The 20,850-nt window shown below is 40.2% G+C and overlaps 1 protein-coding gene across 2 annotated transcripts in view; it reads left to right on the top strand.

Annotated features, from left to right (window-relative positions):
• Positions 1-2,899: 2,899 nt before the first annotated feature.
• The window catches only part of TMC5 (transmembrane channel like 5), a 28,855-nt gene continuing 10,904 nt past the window's right edge, over positions 2,900-20,850 (top strand). Inside the window, exons 1-10 of one of the 2 annotated variants that reach the window (XM_074885946.1) lie at positions 2,900-2,998; positions 12,710-12,871; positions 13,434-13,633; positions 14,038-14,142; positions 16,715-16,814; positions 17,264-17,354; positions 17,680-17,928; positions 19,185-19,336; positions 19,883-20,027; positions 20,576-20,731. In XM_074885946.1, the coding sequence (XP_074742047.1) occupies positions 12,798-12,871; positions 13,434-13,633; positions 14,038-14,142; positions 16,715-16,814; positions 17,264-17,354; positions 17,680-17,928; positions 19,185-19,336; positions 19,883-20,027; positions 20,576-20,731 (1,272 nt within the window). In that variant the 5' untranslated portion in view covers positions 2,900-2,998; positions 12,710-12,797. Of the gene's footprint in view, positions 2,999-4,805; positions 4,930-12,709; positions 12,872-13,433; positions 13,634-14,037; positions 14,143-16,714; positions 16,815-17,263; positions 17,355-17,679; positions 17,929-19,184; positions 19,337-19,882; positions 20,028-20,575; positions 20,732-20,850 lie in introns of those variants that run through there. The other variant, XM_074885947.1, reaches the window with a different exon arrangement.

Genomic DNA, 20,850 nt, shown 5'->3' with positions numbered 1-20,850 from the left:
TACTCTAAACTCGAGAAGAGGGAGATTCCAACTTTGAGCTAGCTTCTCTTTCACCCAGTCCCTCTCTGCTTACCAATGTGGGTGTACACAGTTATCTTCATGAATGTGAGTACATACTGCACTGGATCCAGATACTTTTGCTTGCCTGTGTGTTTGTATGCCTTGTGTTTGTGAACGTGCATGTCTGTATGTATTGATTTAAGGTACCATATAGTAAGCTAGTGTGAATCTTGTCATCTTCAAATGTGTAGTTAAGTCGCTATTTTAATTATAACATATTTTAATGAATTATTTTGTAGATCTTTAAATGGGTTAATGATTAAGTGCTGCTAGTCATTAATAAATCTTGATTTGCTGCTAAATCATTACCACGTTAATATTTTCATCTGTGACAACCTCATGTGCAGGGTGGTGGGGTGTTCGGGCTGCTGGGCGTTTCTCACAGACATTTGGCTTAGAAACAGGCTTTCTTTCGATGTTTTCTGTTACTATTAAATGTCCATGCTGGTGTTGGGTGCTGTAAGAACTTCCTACAAACTCTGATATTTGGTCAACTCCATTGGTTGTAGGCCCAAAGTGCCTAGCTTGTTCTGAGTGTATGGATCCAGTGACACAGGAGTATGAGCTGGAGCAAACAAAGTTAGCAGATACTTGGATCTTTTTCCATCTGACACTGAGGGTGTCTTTTGTGTTAAGTAAACATCCCTGAGAGACTTATTTCTTGGAATAATTCTTGCCTTTAGTGTGAAAATAACAGCATATGTGACTACCTCCAGTAGTTTCAACAGTATTACATATGGGGGAAAAAAGCGCGTTTCTAGTGTTTCTTACTGTAGTCTACTGGTAGTTAAATCGCTAACCAGATGTTTCTGAATATTCCTCGTCCACTTTCTGCAGTACTTTTAAAAATAAGTCATCATTAGGTTTCAGGATGCTGAATCAGACATAAATGAGCACATTTCTTAACTTCTCTCACCTGTGTGTTGAAACAAAGAAATTAACAGTCAGAATCCAATAGAACTGTTAACCAGGTATTCTTTTATTGGCAGCGCTGGGGTCGCCCTGGGGATTCTCCACCATAAGGGCTCCCAAGGGACATCAGTTTATATACACACAGATCATACATATTCATTAGATTTCCTAGAAAGGGGTGTCTTATGATAATGAGTTCCCAGAATTCATTTGCATAATCCAAGCATGCATAGTGAAAATAGGGTGAGGGTCTTCGGTGGTCAGGGGAAGAAGTAAGTAGTCTTCTTCAGTGTTTGCTAGTTGACCCTCTTTCCAGAGCATGCGCTGTGAAGTCAAGTCCAGGTGTCTCCCTCCTAAGTCAGCAAAATCAGTTTCCCTATAATAGGGTCTCTGTGTCTCTTTGTTAAGAGTCCCCCTTATCTCATTCTAGGAGTTGCCCAAGTGTCCACTGAAGGCCTTGAGTCTGCTATCAGTGATTTTCGTAGGGAGCCTAACGAGTGTTTCAATCTTACCTAAACAGACAAAGGGACCTCAGGAAACAGTTGAGAAGTCAGGAGTCCTTGAGAAACAAATGAAGCAAAACACAAGCAAAGCTTTGAAACAAATGAAGCAAAGCACAAGCAAAGCTTTCATACATCACATCACAGTTTTAGTCTTAATAATTGTTAGAAATTCATTTGTTTGAGCCCTTTCATTCCCTTTCAGTGTCATCAGCTTAAGTATGTGATTTTTGAATTGCTTTATTGGCAATAAGAATCTAGGTGGTTAATCAGTTTTCATAATCAAACCATAAAATGTTATTGATAAAAATGTAAGTTCTCAAAGTAATTTAGAGGTACGTGTTTATGATCAGTAAGTTGATATATTACTGGCAGAGGAGAAAGATATACCTTAAGGGGAGTTGTGAAATACCGAGACATGGATTTAAAGCACAGGAACTTCCGTATTGCACTGAACTACTTTAAAAAAAACCCAACTCTTTGTAGGTATTCTTGCCTTCATGCTGGTAGATTGGCCTAGAATATAACTAATACATGTTTTAGCTATTTTTCCATGAGAACAAGCTGTAACTTGCCCTCATCCTTCAATAAGTCACTCTGGAAGCTAGTACAAGAGGGCAGGAATTCAAGCCTATTGCTTTTTTCCCTTCTCCTTTTCACAGATCTCCAGGATGATTTTTGCAAGGTGGGATTTTTTTTATAGCAAAGGCTGGTGCTGTGTGACTGCAGCCCTCCCGAGAGGCTGGGCTGTGCCTCAGCTTGAGAGCATCGGCGTGTTTGTAACAGAGCTGGACACCTCCGTGAAGCCCGCTTACATGGGTGATTTTGGTTCATTGGTTGAGCATTACATTTCATGGGCCTCATTTGAACAACTTCCAGTTGATCATTCCTGAAAATTCAGGAGATGGAAATTGAAACCCCTTGGTAGCATTACTGAAAAATCATTTAGTATTGTTCAGCATTCATGCTGTGTGATTCATATGCCAGATAGGCGTGTGTATTGCATCACCAGAGCCTAAGTACCCTCTTTTATTGGTTCCTTGAAGCCAACCAAGCGTGGGCTGTCTTTGTGTGTGTCTGTGAACACAGAGCAGGGCCAGTCCTGCCTTAAATAGGAATACTTGTGGTGTAAGACTTCCCTAGGGGTGTCATCTGGGGTGGCAGTTTTGCTTTTTATTTATGTTCCTTTTCTTACCCCTAAGAATACAAAGAAGAAAGATAATACACTTGCTGATTATTGGACTCTGAAACTCCGTGTGATAAAAAAGTATTTGGTTAATGACCCCATGAGAACAAATTTAAATAAAGATTAGAGGAATTGAAACACGATTGACTTCCCCAGGAATTTTGCGAGAACATTCTCCATTCTTTTTTTTTCTTTTTCAGTTGAGAAAGCTTTTTAGACACTTGGAAATGTTTCAATGAATTTTATGGATGACAGCAATCCCAGGTGGGAAAACAGACGTGCTGAGGAGGAGAAAATGGATGATTCTGCCAGAGCCTGACAGTCACATGCTGGGAGTCCAGTAGGTTCCTCTCGTGCATTATTTGTCCAAGGTACCATATTCACAAAAGCAGAAGTTTTCAGTCTGTGCTAAGCATGGAAACCAGTGCTATATACCAGTTCTGATAATGCTGGAGATCCCTCTGTCACATTTAGTAACACCACCACGTTTCCAGGACACTTTTTCTTTCATATGGTTCCTCTTCATAATGTCACAACTCAAAAATGCTTCTTAACATTCAGGGAAGTTTTGAGTTATTATTTTAACTTTGGGGGGGTCTTGTGTTTGACTACCCCCATGCTTTACCCTGTGGCCTGTGCAGCACACAGGCAGCTCCTGGATCAATACACGAGATCTGCAGACAAGTCCTCTGCAGTCATGCCAGGAATGTTGCTTTGGGCAAAATGTAATCTTAAAGTAGTATTAGAAAACTTCACTTAAATCCATGATGAATGTGTCTGGTGCAGGATAGACGTGTTTTACCTAGTTTAGGAGCTGGGAAAGCACTAGCTATTTGGTAAAAGTGATCCTCAGCCATTATAACAGCACAGCTTCTGAACACACAGCAGGTTGGTTTGATATCAGTTTCCCACTGGCTAGTGACGGTGCCTTTAATCCAAAGGTTGACAGGAGTATTTTTCATTTGTTTGTTTGGTTTTTAATCTTGCTGACAAGAGAATTTACTTAGGAATAGGTGCTGGAAGTTTTAAGATGTGTGTTTTTCTGGGGAGATAAAATATGCCAAAATGGTGTAACAAGCTGTATTAACACAAGTGACTGGGGTTTTGTGATTCTGTACAGTATTAGCAAAAAGGAAAAAAAGTAATGGGCAGACCACAGGTCTGGGACAGCAGAGCCAGTCTTACTCTGTTTCACTTTTCACCTGTACCTGTCCCGGTGGTGGGTTCTGTTTGAGAATGCCTCTCTGTTCAGAGGACAGCATCTGCCTTCGAGTAGGGCTCTGGGCACCAGCCTGGCAGTGACTGTCGGGTGGAGGGTGTGCTGGGGTAACCCCAGTCCAACTGGCAGCGTTCAGCTGCTACAGAGTACTTAAAGTAAGGGAGACTCTACTGAGCTGCTCTGGGACAGAAATTCCTTCAAGAGGCACCACCCTGGCACTTCATTGGCTTCTCCGCATCACACCCTGCCTGGGGCTCAGCTGAAACTTTGTCCAGCCTATAGTTGTGCCAATGTCTGCTTGAAATGAAGACATGTAGGGAGAGGGGAAAGACAAGAAAAATCAGTGCCACACTAAAGGAGTTCCTTCTGGTCCCTACAGGGTACAGAAAGACAGGGCTGGTATTAAATTTGCTGTCCAGGAGCTGCTAATTATGGCATGTATTAGCCTGAATCAGCTGTTTTTTTCACCCCTAGATGAGCCTTCCTGTAACACAAATAAAAATATGTGAGGCCAAGGTTGCTCTTTATCTCTGCTCTACACATGATCAATCCAGGTATAAAGGTAACAACACATCATGTGTCTGAAAACCATTTCTCTCTGTCCTTTTATTGTGTTATTGCGATCCATGCCAAAAGCAAAGCATGTTTTAACTCATGGAGGGACGGAGACTGAGTATCTTGGCGGTCAAACAGAAATAAAGCAGCGTGTTCTACAGCAGGTAACACGAAAGGACTTTCCCTTGTTTTCTTTTCCCTCTTCGAGCTGTGGGAGCAGGAATTCAGCTTCCCCTCTCCGGGGGGTGCAGTTAGTGCACAGCCCGTTCAGGGGGAAGGAAGCGAAGCGAAGCGGGCGGCCGCGGCGGCTCCCGCCGCACCAGGGACAGAGCCGCCACCGGGAGGAGCTGCCACCGGGGCACCGGGTGGAGCGGGCACCGGGAGGAGCCGCCACCGGGGCACCGGGAGGCAACGGGAGACGCCGGCACCGGGGCAGGTGCCGGTTCCTGGGCAGACGCCGAGGCAGCGGGCGCGGGCAGTGCGGAGCCGGGCAGCAGGTGAGGGCTGGGGGCTGCCGCTTCGGCAGCGGTGGGTAGGGCTGGAGCTCGCCGCGGGCTGGAGCTCGCCGCGCTCCGAGCCGGGTCAGCGCCAGCTCCCGGACGGCCGCGCGGGGCGGCGGTTCCTGCGCGCACCTGGCCTGGAGGAGACCCCCGACCGCTGACAGGCGACTGCGCTTTACTAATATTGATTTAACGATAGAACTGTTAGAGCCGGGCTGCGGGTGTGCAGTGAGTCAGGGGTGTACGCGGCGTCTGCTTTCCGAGAGGTAAAGAGCCACCCCGAGCGGTGCCTGACCCTGGCACCAGCCCCGCTGCAGGGCACCTCACTGCTTCATCGCCCCGGTACTCAATAGGATCTTCTGCTGTCTTCAGCTGGAAGGGTTGGTCCCATGGGGGGGTTAACAGCCACCTGGGGTGTTTAGCCAGTGTGGTGTTGCACCAGCCTTGCTGGGATCACCAGCTTCAGCGTGACATCTCCTTTCATGTTGGTGTAGGTTGCGTGTTGGAGGCTGCTGACAAGTGAATGGATGTGGCACTGCATTTTCCGAGAAGCAGGTTGTGAGTTTTGTATGTTAGGAGAGGTAACGGGAAGCCAGAAGTACTTTTGTATTAAATAGGTGTGAAAAATCTCAGGTTTAAGTATTCATGTTCTCTGTGGTCAGTCATTCTGTCACTCCTTCGGAACACACAGGCATACTATGTAAAAAACACTCTATTTTACTTCAGTCTCAGCATTAGTTTTTTTTTCCTTTATGCCCTAACCTACAAAGGTTGAAACATTTCTATGCAGAAGATTAAATACACATCTAAAAGCCAAAACTTTACATCCAAGTTTTTATTGTCAAGCTTCTGTTCCTTAGTAATGCTCTGATAATTAAGCAAACCTGCAAGCGGTCCATGGTACTGTGTGGGAGCTGTGCTAACATACACTTCCACTGACCTGGTGTCATTATGGTCTCCTCTGCCAGTCCTGGGACCGACATCAGCCTGATCCTGCTCCGTGTAGCAGAATCAGCCAGTTGGTAGCTCTAAAGCCATGTTCAAGGGGTGATAAGTTAAAGTGCAGGTGCCATGTGAGTCCCTGCCCACGCAACACAGATGTGGCACGGGGTATGGATAGCAGCGGGCTGTCTGTGCTAAGCAGTGTAGTTGAAATGGCAGCTGTTTCAGGCTGATATGTCAGTACTCCATCCAAAGCTCTCCTCCCCACCCCGAGTAAGCTTGTCAGGAGGACTTTCATTCTTGCCATGAAAATAGTGAAGCGGTGAGGTGGTATCGTATGGCTATATGACCTGACATAACATGAACTAGCACTCTAGGGCAGTGTCCCCTTTCACTTTTTCTGTGAAAAAGCCTCTAATTGTGACTTGTATAGTCCATAGGTTCTGTATGTTCATTGTAGAATAGAAACCTAACATACTAACATGTTACACTGCATTTTAACGTAGCTGCATTTTGTCTGGAAAAAAAAGAATTTGGTTTATGTGAAAATTTTTGTCCAACAAGTTGAAAACTGCATATAAGGATTTTGCAGAGTTAGGAGAAACCTGTGTCAAAACTGGATCTCTTTTCTTCTGACTGGTTCTCCCCAGCCATTTTCTAGCCTCTTAGCTGATTTGCTAGAATATTGTGAGTAACTGTTGTTTTCCCTCAGGATCATCTTAAATGCTGCTTGTGCAAATAGTAATGAGATGACAATATCCTAACAGGAAGTTAAGCTAGAAATTACAAACAGAACAATGCCCTTTTTTTAGTTCAACAACAAGCCTGTTTATTCTCTAAAATGACCATATGTGTAGTTTTCATAAGCTTTTCCAATTGAACTTGTAACTGATACTGCTCATTAAAGTATAATTTGAAGGTTGCATTTAAACTGGATAGGTATCCATTGCCAGTACAGAATAAACAAAGCTTTCTTTTAAGGCAAAACATTAGAACTGTTCTAGTAAACAGTATCTCATGCCTCCAATAGACCTGGTGTGGTAGTCTGCCTTTCCACTGAAAGCAGAAAACTAATTCCAAACAGGTACTCAAAAAATGCTTCCTTTTTTTTTTTTTTTTTTTTGTAACCAGACATTTCCTTCACATACAAGCAGCTGGTAATGTTGGTTAATCAACAGACTTTAAAAACTTGTTTCACAAATCAAGATTTAGTCCTGCTGTATGCAGGGAACATGATAAGTCTGCAGTTTGGAAATTTAGTCACAAGACTGACTTGCACTGGTATGAAGTGATTCTTCCCGTAGCCTTTTTTTTCCCTATAATAGTCAGACTATGAGCTAGGTAATGTCTTTCAAGTGTTAAAGAAATAATGCAGAGTTCTGTTCATGGTTTCTTGTTAATCTTTCCTCTCTCTGCTAGGTATACTGTTCTTACTCTTCAGTTCCCTGTGTCTAATTTTAGTGGTTATATATCCCTGATTGTTCCTCTTTACCTAGTGCTCATAGTTTTCCCAATGGATTAAGTTTGCAACTTGTGGTCAGAGTTAAGAAAATAAAAGTAACAAAGCAGCAAACAAAAAAGAGACTTGCTCTCAAAGGGGTTGCTGAGGAAAGGGTTAGATAATACAAAATCACTGTGATATGTACTTCAGTCCACAACAGTTGCTATTCCTTGGGGCTTTTTGGGTGGAGAAGCAGAGATTTGTGTGGTAGATTAGGGAGAGTACTATGAATTCGCAGAATTAATGAAGTATCTGAATTTTCATCCACTGCCATTAAGCAAAAACTCTGAAGTGTGTGCCACATCTTTATGACACTGTACTGGGCACTAAAATTTAACTATATGTTGTAATGATTTTTTGAATGATCCAGGAGCATTTTTATAATAAAGGTGTCTAAACTTAGGTGAAGAAGTAGAATCCTGCTTGAGATACTGCAAACATGAAGTAGTTGGCAGTCCTTCTCCAAATGCCTTATCTAAGTAGCCACAGGTGATAGAAGGGATTTAACTTGCAAACAAAGTGAACAGGATGAAAATATTGTAGTCTTACTATATGGGGAGGAGGGGGAAGAAGGAAATTACAAGAGGAATATTAAATGGAAAGGAGACAAGATAAACAAGTGAGAGGGTGCAAAAAATGGATAAAGAGCAGAGGTCATGACACTGAAGTATCTGGGGGCAATGGGAGCAGCCAGCTGAAGGCAGACATTTATCGATGTGTTAGACAGACACTGTTCTGCCAGCTTCTGCCAGCCTGCCTGGCTATTCTCTGCACCCCACTGTCACCAAGAGGAGCTGGGGGAACAGGGAGGATGGGATCTGAATTCTGGTAGGTAGCCTTGCACTGTAGGGCTAGGAGGTGCCTGCCTTTGTGAGCTGTTGGGAGAGAGAGCAGCATTGTGACTATAATGGGGATGCTGTCACTCTCCCCTTTCCCTTCCCAGTTTGGTTGTCTGTCCTTTGCCTATGCAGTAGTAACCAGATGAGTCTCTAGTGCTACCACATGTCGCCTTGCACTGGGAAGATCTTTCATAGCAGGGGCGCAGTTTACATTGCTGAAAATGATGGAAGGTCTATAATAACAAAGTTGACGTTGACTGCTGTAACTGACCCTGCTGTCATCAATAAAGCACAATGGAAGGCTGGTAAGAGGTGGTGTTTGTTAGTGCAGACTGGGTACTTTGGCAAAAACTTCCTTGTATGATTCATGCTTGTTTGGTTGCTAATATGGCAATTAAAGATCAGGGTTTCTTGAGTGTAGTGTTTGATTAGTGTCAGTTCACAGGCTCTTTAGAGTTTCTGAGAGGCTTTCCTGGTTTGTTGCAGAAGTGTTGAAACTGTTGGGATTGAGACAGTGGAAGAATAGTGGTCAGTACTGGAACCTAGTTGCTGATGCAGCATGTAATCTACTTTTAACTCTCGTCTGTGTCTCAAACTCACTTTTGGCTTCCAGAAATCAATCTGATTTCTTTCAGTATGAAGCTGTGTGTAACATGTTAAACAGGACAGGGTTTCCTGACTGAAAATAACTTAGGTAACAGTGAAATCCAGTCCGGTTGTACCCTAAAAAAATAGAAGATCTTTATGGAAATAGAGCACATTCAACCTTCTGAATCAGTTCTTCCATTAGTTCTATTCTCTTCGTTCAACGCTATTGAGTCAACTACGATGTAGTTCTGGAACTGTTTCCATTCTTCTTCAAGATTCGTGTGTAGAATTTACTTTATGTAATCCTTTTCACTGAGGGGTTACAGCAAAAGGACTTGAAGGTCTGAGTGGCTTTCTTGAAACCTTATATCAGAACAAAGTGCTATTTTAGCAAGACATTCGTGTTTGATTTGTATTCTAAATGAGAATTAGTGTCTATAGCAGAGAATTACCTGTACAGGAATGGATGAAACTAACCTGGAATATTTTGTCAAGGCTGTTGGTCTGTGACGTGAAGGCAGTTATATTTCTGGGAAATGATCCAGAAACATGAGTCTGCAGTGCTTGGAGTTTCCTGTTCTATATCATTACAGTGTGTGTTGAACAATTTAAGCAGAAAGCACCCCTCTCCACCTATCCTGTAACTTATTTACATATCGATGATTATTAAACCCCCTGCTCTTAAACACTTCTGTCCTCCAGAGGAGGAACACAAGATTTGTCTAGTTGCTTGCCAAAATCCAAAATGTCATCCAACAAATGGACACCACTCTGCAAAGGGAAGATTTGTCAAACTCCTCCTTTCTATCTTTTTTATACAAATGATCTCTCTTCTCCAGCTATTTATTTTTTTCTTTCTGGAAAATAACTTTTTAAAAGGAAAAATAAGTCTAAATGTCATAGCTTTTCCTGGAGCTATGGTTTACTGCATCCCATTGTAGGTCAAAAAGAAGAAGGAGATGGTTTAGCTTAAGCATTATCTGCTTTGGGTTCTTTCCAATGAACTAGGACTGGTCAGAAATTTATATACTGTCAGCCCATCAAACCCCAAACCAAACCTATAATGTAAACATCTGACTTGATAAGTAGAGTTTCTCACGATCTTTGGGCTTGGGGTGGAGGAAGTGGGTGGATTGGCATGCTACCTGTACACCCTTGGCATGCTACGTGTACACCACTGGCGTGCCATCTGTGCACCCTGAGCGTGTATGCTCATACGTACCTCCATCCCACCCCACAGCATTTAGGTACCAGGTAGCCTAGTAACCTTTGAGTGGCTACAGCCTCAGTCAAGAAACATAGGGGTTATCCATGTTCACGTTCTTGCTCACTCCAAATGCCTCAAGGTTTGGGATCTAACCCTCTCAGGTAGCAAGAGGAAAATCTCTATTTTTTTCAGAAACAAAATGCAAAGATTTGAATTTGCCTCAGTGTACATGGGGACTTTATTTAAAATCCTTAAAACTTTGGGAGTGGAGAAAAAAACAGAGTGGCCTCAGACTCTGGATTCAGTGTTAGACTGTAAGTGTCCCTGGGGATTTTCATAGAAATCCTGGCATAAAGCGCATCTTAAGACTCAAAGAAATTAAAATGGATAATGATGAAACCAATAGACAGTCCGTCTTGGGCTTATTGAGTGTCTTAGCAAGCCTTTATGGATATGCTTAGAGACCTTTAAAATGAGTAAGAGAAAGAAGAATGGATGTATTTGTTAGTCAGGCTGAACTGTTCCTTCTGGTTGGTTGCACTTTAGCAAGTTGGTTGATAGAGCTGGTTGATGCTGCCTACCAGCTTGCTTCTGGGTAATGCTGATTCTACATAACCCATACTTTTCCATCAAAATATCCATTCTCTCTACAGTTTGAATGAGGACTGGACAAGTTGATGAGCTGTTTAGATTAGTGTTCAGGTTTCCAGCTGCTGTGCTGGCAGGCTTCCCAGCTTTCTGGGTGGCTGAGTTGAAGTGAGTTGGGTTCCTGGGAAACCAGTTAAAAAATAGAAAAATGTAATTTTGCACACTCTTCAAAGGGAGTCGTCTGAGAATTTTCTTACGCTGAGAAAGTAATCTTTTCCTCTTCAGCTTTTCATTACAGTTTAAAATGTAAAATACTTTTATAGGGAAATTTAGTTTTCCAAGCAGCTCTTTGCAGAAGACCGTGATTATCTTTTTCAAGAATTGTTTCCATGCTTTTTAATAGAGTACAAGGACATAATGTACTAATTCCTGAAGAGTTTGTATAAAACTTCATATATATTCGAAGTTAGTTCTCAAGAGATCATCAAGAGCTAAGTGGTTCCTGTCAAAGAAAACCTACCTCTCAGGAGATTTAAACTTCCCATGACTTTTATGTAAAAGCCTTAGATTCCTGGGGTGTTTATTGGTTTTCTTTGGAGATAAGGGGAGGAGGGTCTGCTAATTACTTTTCTGAGTACATGAGAATCTCACTCTGTCTCTGTAGGTGTGAAATTGTTGCCTGAAGAAACAAATTTAATCTAGGGGAGACTATGTTTATAGTTTCTTGTTGGCAATAATCCACTATTTACAGAAGGGACGGGTGACGCACCATATATTCAAATTCCCTGGTATGCTTTTTTTACTGAATGTTTGCTGAAGACGTGGGCCTCTCAGTGTGCTTCATCATGCTATAATGAAAGTGTAGACAATGTTCTGACTAAAAAGTAGGACTTTGAATTCAATCAACCACCTGTGTTTATATGCAAATCTCTTTGCAAGTCAGTGTGCAAAACCTGGGCAGTATTTTACAACTGTATGTCACACTGCAAGATTTCAGACTGTCTTCCAAGTTCTTTAGGTGTGTAAATGACACAATAGTAATCTAAGAGCTTCTTTTGGCAAAAAAAGATTTGACAAGCCTTCAGAAACTAGACACTGTGCAGTTGCCCATTTTGAAGATACTTTTCCTCATGTGATAGTTCCTTTACTGCAGCAGAAATCTCAAATAAAAACCACTGCAGACGGAAAAGTTGGTTGAGACTGTACTGTTAAATGAGATTCAGCTCTGCTTTGCTAGGAGGGGAGCTGAGGTAAAAGCAGGGTCTGATAGGTTTTGCCACATGTGTTCTTTGTCATTTATTTTTTTTCCTTCCCTGTTGTTGAATAGCTTGCCAGCTGATCAAACTTGGCATGGTGCCTTTAAGAACAAATGCTAAAAATTGCTTCCTTTTTAATTTTGGGTATGACTTTTGATTAATTGCAAGAACTGCCTGTTTAATTTGGCTTCTGTTTTTCCAGTATAAGGTTCCCTTTTCACTGATTTATCTCAACTTCTGTTCGTTAAACTCTGACCAAGTCTAGTTTGCTTAAGACTAAAATGGAGCACTCTATGACAAATAGAGCTAAAACCAAACCTATTTACAGGATCAAGACATTAAGTCATTAGAAGAGCTCTCATTAAGAGTGGGTCTCTAAATAATGTCAGCTCTGTACATAGCAGTGGTCCAGTGGGTCCCTTGTTCACAACTAAGGCTTAGAGATGCCACTGCTAGTAAGGAAGTGGCCAGACTTCACCTCCTCTTTGGTTTTGGACGTGTGGCATTTGGCTTTTCCTGTATGAGGAGGAAAAAGAGAACTTATTTCTTCTTCTTAGTCTTTTGACATGCTTCTAAAACCTGGCTTCATTGTCAATGCCGGGGAAGACTTCATGTGGCACTCCAGTTCCTTAGTTTTGTACAGAGCTTACTATAGAGAAATATTAGTTCCCATTTTACCTGCAACTTCTGGTGGACCCTGATTTCCCAATGGTAAATAGCACTAAGTTAGAACCATTTCTGATTTATATAATTCCATGTTATTTGTTAGCAGGGTGGCAAAGCGTTCTAGCTAAGATGCTAAAATGAAATTGCTTTCTTTTAATTTTGTATGTACATGCATCTGTTTCATAATTAGGTCTGTCATCAGTCTTCCCATGAACATATTAATGAAGCAGTAGAGACAAAAATAAGGAAGATTTCATCCCTCAAACCAAGGATTAGTCATGTCTTATCATTACAATGAAGCCTTTGAAAATCCAGACTACCACTTCTCAGAGACACTGGAAATTGATAGAAGGTGAGTTAATTAATTTTGCTGTTGTGACTGTGCCATAAGAAATTAAATTCTCTATTTATATGCAGGAGAAACTTCTTCTCCAGAGTTTTAATTTGTGGAATTCTTTTAATCCCTCCCTTATGCTTGTATTCAGACACAAATTTTTAAAGCTGTTATCAGGAAGGCAGCATTCAAGACAAATGGTGTGTTTGCTTTTTACATGTTAGATGAATTTATAAATTAAATGTATCTTAGGATTTATGACATAGTGTCATAGATATTTTTTAGTTCCAGTAATTTTCCCAATGCACTGTAACCGTGGATGTTCTCTTTTTCCAAGCTGTTATATCTGTTTAGGTAGAGTCCAAGATAACTTCAGGTGGAGAAAAGTTTTAGTCTTTCTAATTCAGTTGATGACCAAATCAGAATTATCATGCTGGAGTTCTAAATACAAAATACCTCTCAGTATCAGAGTTTGTTTTATAATGTACTCAAATTTGATGATAATAGGTAACAATTTATTAAGGATATCCATTGAGAGTTGTTGTGGCACTCAGGGTTTTCCTTCTTGTTACTCACACAGGAGGAGTTCTCAAAAGAATCTGTTCTCTCACCAAACCCCTGATGATTCTTCACTGCATGATTCCTATGGAGAACACAGTGGAAGAGGACAGAATTACCTTCTGGCCATACCAATGGCCTCCTTGAGACATGGTTCTGAATACAGAGAAGGTTTACCAAGACTTAATGTCCTAAGCAGAAGTCCATATGGAAATTCCATGGGTATGTAATTTTTCATATGAACAGTTTATGGAAATGCTGGAACAAATAATGGCTTACTCTGTCCTGAGGGAGTCCTGCAGCTCTGGACAGGTCAACTGTATATATTTGTACGTGGTGGCAGTGGGGTTTTTTTGCTTTTTTCCCAGAAGTAGTTCAGGTGTTATATTAACAGATGGATGTACTGTCTGTTGTATTAACAGATTGATAAGTACTGACTTATATAGACTGCATAAGCTGTTGAGTACTAGGACGTATATTGGAGTGAGATAAAGGAGTTTTGTTAATGGTATATATTGCTGTGTTTGCAGTCAAGCAGTCTCTGGTCAATAGGGCTGATATTCTCTGTGTGTAAATAACCCATAGCAGTATAGAACTTTCTGTATAAGTCTAATTCCCTTCTACAGATAATCTTTCCTTTGAACCTGAGCCAGAACTGGCATACAGCCCCGCTTCTACCTTCCATCTGCTGGATCGCCCCTCTGCCCACAGAATTTCCAGTGTATCAGAAGGTAAGACATAAGGATTGTGGTGCATCAGAATATTGCATGTCAGTCTTGCCCTCCATAAAATAATAAATATTTATAAGCCTTCTGGTTCAGCTATGAAGATGTTCATGTAATAAAAGGAAATCATAAAACATGATTTTTCTTTTACTATCCTATGTCATTGTAGCTGATTTTTTCAATATCTTTCTGAAGGTTGTGGTCTTTGTTTCTTGAGCAATGACAGATACAATGCCTACCCATTTTAACTCAAACTCTCTATAAGTGGGTCAACACAAAACAAACCTACATAGTTATCTGAAGAGACTCATTGTACAAAGAAATAAGGGGAGGATAGGATGCATTTTTGAGACTGTCTTTAGTTAATTTTTCACTATGTTGTCTCCATGTAAATTCTAGACTATAATAGTAATTAGAGATTTATATTCATGAAAATACAGGAGGTCTGGAATAGTATTATCTGGGTTCTGTTTTAGGCTAGCATAGTAGTTTATTGTTCATGTTTGGAGTAGGAAATGTTCTTCCCATATCGTGTAATTTTACTGTTACAATCAGTTTGGTTCCCGTCTGCTGCTTCTGGAACGTAATTAAGAGCTGTTCTCCAGAATTGTTACCTAGATGTGCTGAAGGAACCACCTCTCTGTGACCCCAAAGTGAGGGATTCTTTTTTTTTTCTTTTTCATCTTTAAGAACATGGTCTTTAAGTTAAGATCTGATTTGGCAAAATCCTGTATTCGTATTAAAAAGCAATTATTTTATTGGTACCTGGAAATGCCTCATTCCATGAGTGACCATAGAAATAGGACATTTCCAAATATTAACTATCCTGCACAGCTTTAATACCTGCTAGGAAGGAGAGGTGCATTTCTAGTGTAATCAACTAGAGGATAAATGTCTGGGTGCTGAAGGTTCAAGAAGTACCTCCACAAGGAGACACAGATATTTTTCAGATTCTTTTTAATTGCTACACAGAAAGTTGGCTCAAAGTGGAAATGACACTAACGTCAGGGAACCATTAGATCTAAATAGTAAATATAGTGAAGGAGCCTGCACCATGTGCATTAATTAAGAGGCGCACCAGTCAGTGGGGGTCTTCTGCACCAGAGGGTTGAGCTCAAAAGGGGGATGTAACATTGCACAGACTGGCCATTAGCTTACTGGGAAGGCAAGGCAAGGAAAGCCATGGCTAAACTCATCTGCTTCACAGCTGGAAGGCAGATGCATTTAAGGAATGTAGTCACTTGGGTTTGAATAATTGGATGAAAGAAGATTGAGAGAACAGTTGCATTTGGGCCCCAGGGAAATAGGAGTCTGGTATATATAACTTATACAGCAGGGTTGAGTGTGATTCTAAAACAGTCCCCCTGAAGTCAGTGGAATGATTTTTGAAGAAAGGATTGTCTTCTGGGAAGAAAGTCTTGAATAATCAATGTGTACATTTATGAATGGGTTAGATGACACAGTTTTCCATGACAGCTGAAGACTGGGCTTAGTACCTCTTTTCCAGCATATATCTGAAAAATGGCATACGGTCGTCGAGCATGACCAGGAAAGAAGTGAGTGGGGGAGTATATGTTTGCACATAGGTAGTGAGATTGAAGGGTATACATTTAAGTTGTTTCTGTGAAAGTCAAATTTGAATTTCTTAAGTCAGTTTGTCAGCAGTATCTGGGCTTACTAAACAGTGCATGTTATTTAGATAGCTTTATTCAGAGACACAACAGAAGACCACCTGATGAGATCTTCGTGACTTCTTCCAGCCTGTTTGAAACTGATCCAGTGTGCAAAGAAGGTAGTTTAGATAAGTAGTTCAATATTAAATAGCATCTTGTACAAGGATGGTGTATTGATTCTGTTCTTGATTTATCACCAGAATTGCATGTAGTCTTTCTGTGGTTATGGGAACAATTTGGTTTTGTGTTAACACTAGCCATTAATCTTTTATATTCTACCAGCACACTAAAATCCCATGATAAATGAAGCACAGTGCAGCGTGAATATGTCTTCAATTGTAGAAAGAAAAGCTAAACTCTTTATTAGAATTTGTTTGACCAGCTAATGGATTGTTTTCAGCCACTGTCTGGAATTAGCATCGAATTCCAACTATGCAAAACCAGCCTGATTGTCAAGTAATACAGTTCTGTCTATTTCATAGGTAGTGCTGAGTTTGGGCACTAACATCAACTAAAATTATGGAATAAATAAAACAAAAGTTTAGCTTTCAAGTCAACATCTGGCAACATAGAAATGTAACTATTGGTGATCAAGTAATAGACTAGAATCTTGGCATTTGTCAGTATTTTGTTTTCCTTTCTATTGCAGCTCTTTGTATTGACATTAAACAACCATCAGACAAGTGATATTTATTTTTTAACATTCAGTATTGTACTACTTACTTATGTCTGTATTAGAGTACTGGTGGGCCTGAGGATATGCTGGGGAGTATTATTAAGTCTCAGAATTTGCCGCACCTTGGTAGCAGTGAAAATGGGGAATGATGTTATATCCATTTCAGATTTTGTATAAGAATTACTGTATTATTATCCCAACATTTTGATTTTTCATGGGTTTTATGCAGAGGAAAAGTTAGTTGGAAATCTTGCAAGTATGTCCACCAGTGAAAGGATTAAAGCAATCCAGAAGATGCCAGGAACCATGAAAAAAAAGAGAGAGATCAGGTAAAAATAGAAGTTTATCTGTTTAATTTTACACACACTCTACTTTCAACATCTAGCTATCAAGTATGGATGTTTGCCATCTGCTCAACTTTCGTCTGTCACTTTGAAAGAGCTGAAAGTACTTTTTAATGCACTTTTTAAAAGTTAACATCTTGCAAAGGAAAATAATTTTAAAAACTTTTTTTCAAAAACTTTTGTCTCCTCACAGAATATATTTAAATTTTGTTCCCAGAGTGAGTTAGTGGAGGCACTAGAACATGCTGTCATAGCACGAACAAGAGCCATGGTATCAGCCAATAGGAAAAGAACCATCAGAACATCTCCATGTTTCATTAACTCTGTTCATGTGGACATGTGTGAAACTGTATTTGCAACAGCTTCTTTGGCTTCTTGTTTTAATTACAACTCATACTACAATGCTTGTCACCCCCTGCCCTGCTTTTCCACAGGAATAAAATTCTTAAAGAAATAACAAAAGAATCAAGGCGCCACAGTACTCAACTTTCGTGCTGTCCACAGTGTCTGCAGCGAACAGTAGTGGTAAGTGTCAGAAACTTCTGTCAGTCACGACAGAGTAACCCACTTTAGCTGCAATGTTATCACTGTCTCCAGAGGTATCTGGTATCTTGCTTTATGTTACTTACTGAAGAAGCAATTAATTGCTGCAGTGTTCATTAATAATGACTTGCATTATGGTAGCGCTTAGGAACACCAGTTAAACATCTTGCAGTGCGTGTAGTGGGGGAAATCTGTTCTTACCATCAAAATGGAACTGTAAAAAAATGTGAGGCTTTATTATGTGAATTTGAGTCCTGTTTAAGACTGCTTGCTGAGATTTGTCTCTCTGTCCTCTTTTGCACTTCAGTCATTTCGGCGATTTGGAAATAGCTTGTCAGAATATTTTCACCTGTTGCAGTTAGGACACAAGACTCTGAAGATCATTGGTGCTAACTTTGGAACAAGTGTTCTTTCCTATTTTATTTTCTTGAAGTGGCTGTTAGCTTTCAACTTCTTCTCATTCGTCATAAACTTCAGTTTCATCACAGTCCCTCAGTTGGTTGCAGCAGAACCAAATAACCTTTCATTCACGGGTCTGGAGCTGTTCACTGGAGCTGTAAGTATGTAACAACAGATTTGTATTAATACTGTGTGCGACAAATCTAAAAAGTCACAATAGAGTAGAAAAGTTAGTATTTCTTATTAAGAAGTGGAGTTAGAATGTGATGTGACTAGAAACAATATTTAGTACGTATTTGAAAAAGAAGCTGCAACAAACATTGACTCAGGGTGAGATGAATGGAACTCATTCTGATGCATATATCTCACTGGAAATGATAGCTGAGTTCAGCAATATTTCAACTTTCATCACTCAGAAAGCAGTGGAAGAGACGCAAAGGAAGCCAGGCCTTCCAGAGATAGCTACAATAGTCTTCAGAGAAACATTTTTTCCATACTAATTTTCCTCTGAAAATACAATGCAGATTTCCATATGTGATCCCATGAATTTTGTTTGTTTGCAAAGCAAACCTTTTTGCTTATTTCCAAGGCACACAGATCTTTCTGTGGCAACCTGCTGAACATAGTGGGGCCTGGAAACAGGAGGATCTTGTCATTGTGTGGAGATCTTTACGTGTAGAGTAAAGTCACAGACTGTTTTTAAAGGAGGATTTTGCACTGTTTTAACTCTACAAGTATTCATCAACTAAATCATCTGAGAAGACGACTTACTCTTTTTTTTTTTTCTGTCCTTGCTGAAAAAATGTGTCCATTTTATTGTTGTTAAAGGATTTCTCTAGTTAATAGACAAGACTCTGCTCTTACTAATGCTTAGCTGAGAAGAGAGCTTTTTAAAGAGGAAAGATATCAGTCTTTTCCTTCTAAAATTGCTTTTAAAGTGCTGTGTTTTGTAGTAATGCTGTTTAGCCTTGCAAAGTACACTCACCATTGCAGGAGTTCAGCTATCATGTAGTTACTCTAGTGCTGAATGTCATGCGCTTCCTTCCTGGTTCCTTCCTAGTTGATACAATTCATCAGTACAGAACCTTGCTGCTAAGAAAGAAGCAATTAAACTTTTCCCTCCTCAGGAATTTTCAGAAAATCCTGCCAAGGTGTTGAATGCTCATGACCATCCCACATGAATCTTAACAAGGATACAAGTAATTTATGTATCTCTAGAAGCTCACAAAACTGTGGAAGATTTTATCTGATAGAAGGAAAACAAAGGACCTGATATGTAGAAATTTAATCACACCTGTGATTTCACAGCAGGGAATGGGAAAGCTCCCACTTCCTTTAATTGGTCTTCAGGTGATACTTCCCACCATATGCAGGTGACAGCAAACATTCTGAATGATGTCCATATCTTTTCAGGGTTATTTTCAAGAAACAGTGCTCTACTATGGCTTTTACAGTAATGCTACAATCAGTAAAACAGAGAATGGTCCATCTTACAACATGCAGCTGGCCTATATTTTCACCGTTGGAATATATTTTGTCATATGTTTTCTCATCTTGTTGTTCAGGTAAACTAACTTTATATTCTTGTTTCACTTATATTAAGGGAAAAAAAATTACACACAACAAGAACGAAAGAACCCCACACTGTCAGTGGTTGACAGTAATAATTACATGAGTATGTTTCTGTAAGTCCTTATTTCCAGGTCTAGAGTTTAAGTAGAAGTTTCTGCTCCAAAGACAGTCTCCAGAAATCAAACCTTTGTTAGACAAATTAAGAATAACTACAAAACAGTAAGGGACATGCAGAGAATCCTGGTTCAAACCAGTGAATATCATAATCCCCCTTTGTAAGCTGTTGCTCCTGATACATTCTGGTGTTGATGTGGCCTTCCAGAGGTAAAGATTGTCAGCAACAACTAGGAAAAGGAAATGCAAGAGTTGTTTCTTACATTAAAGTTTATTTTCCATGTTGTCTTATGTGACATGATCTGACATTGGTCCAGTACCCTTGGCATGGGATAGAAAAAATGACAAATCCCCTTTTTTGACCCGCTGTACAGACTTGATGTATTTCCCCATTACGCATCTCACAAATTTAATTTTCGTTGCAGCATGGCAAAATCCTTCTGCAGGAACTTCATTAACCCTCAGATACACTCTGGAATTGCTAGCAAACTTCTCTGCATTTGGGACTTCAATATAACTAATGAAAAAGCTGTGAAGCTGAAACAAAAGAATATCAGCATGCAAATAAAGGTACAAAACACAGGAGGTACAAAAAGGTAGAAAGGTACAAAACTAGAATACATGAGTCACTTGCCAGAGACTTGTATGTGCATACACAAATTTATATGCACGAATAAGTCTCTGGCAGAGTGACTCAAGCATGCTAGTCCTGTTCCTAATAGACTTAAGACTTCATGACTGTTAAGTTTCATTTGGTTTGAAATCCTGGATTGGCTTAACTACTTGTTTTTTTCTCTTTAAGGTGCATAGATATATTTGTATGCTTCAGTTCTACTGAATGAAGTGACTGTTACATATTTGCCAAACAGAATATGTCTTCTGTTTTTCCTTCCTGGTATTTAACCATTCTGTAAGGAAAAGCCAGTCTTGTAATAGTATCTCAGTGTAACTGTCAAGAGAAAAGACTTTCAGGATAGGAACACAAGATTGTCCAGTAAATGCTCTCAGGATATTACTCTGCCCATCTTCTAGAAAAATTTTTTATTCAGTCTCTTGAAACAAGTTTTGCTTCATGCTAGTGACTAAGGAATTCTTCATTAGGAATTGTTTCCTTGCAGGAAGACCTGGCTGAAGTAAACCGAGAAGTTCTAAATTTTTCTGCAACAGAGAGAGTTGTTCGTATTGTTATTCATCTTGTTTGTTGGGTTGCTTCCCTGGGAACAGCAGTAGCTGCTTGTGCTGGTGTTTACTTCCTCTCCATTAATAACCTAAAGGTGAGGACAGATTTTGCAGTCTGGTTTTGGAGATGTGTTTTTCCACATGGGTATCTTACACTGAGTGCAAGCAGTGGTCTGTTCACTACTAGGACTGTAGGGAAGCATAGCTGCTGTTT

Source organism: Strix uralensis, chromosome 16, assembly GCF_047716275.1.
Source record: "Strix uralensis isolate ZFMK-TIS-50842 chromosome 16, bStrUra1, whole genome shotgun sequence".
Lineage (NCBI taxonomy): Eukaryota > Metazoa > Chordata > Aves > Strigiformes > Strigidae > Strix > Strix uralensis.
This window is presented reverse-complemented; position numbering and strand designations above follow the sequence as displayed.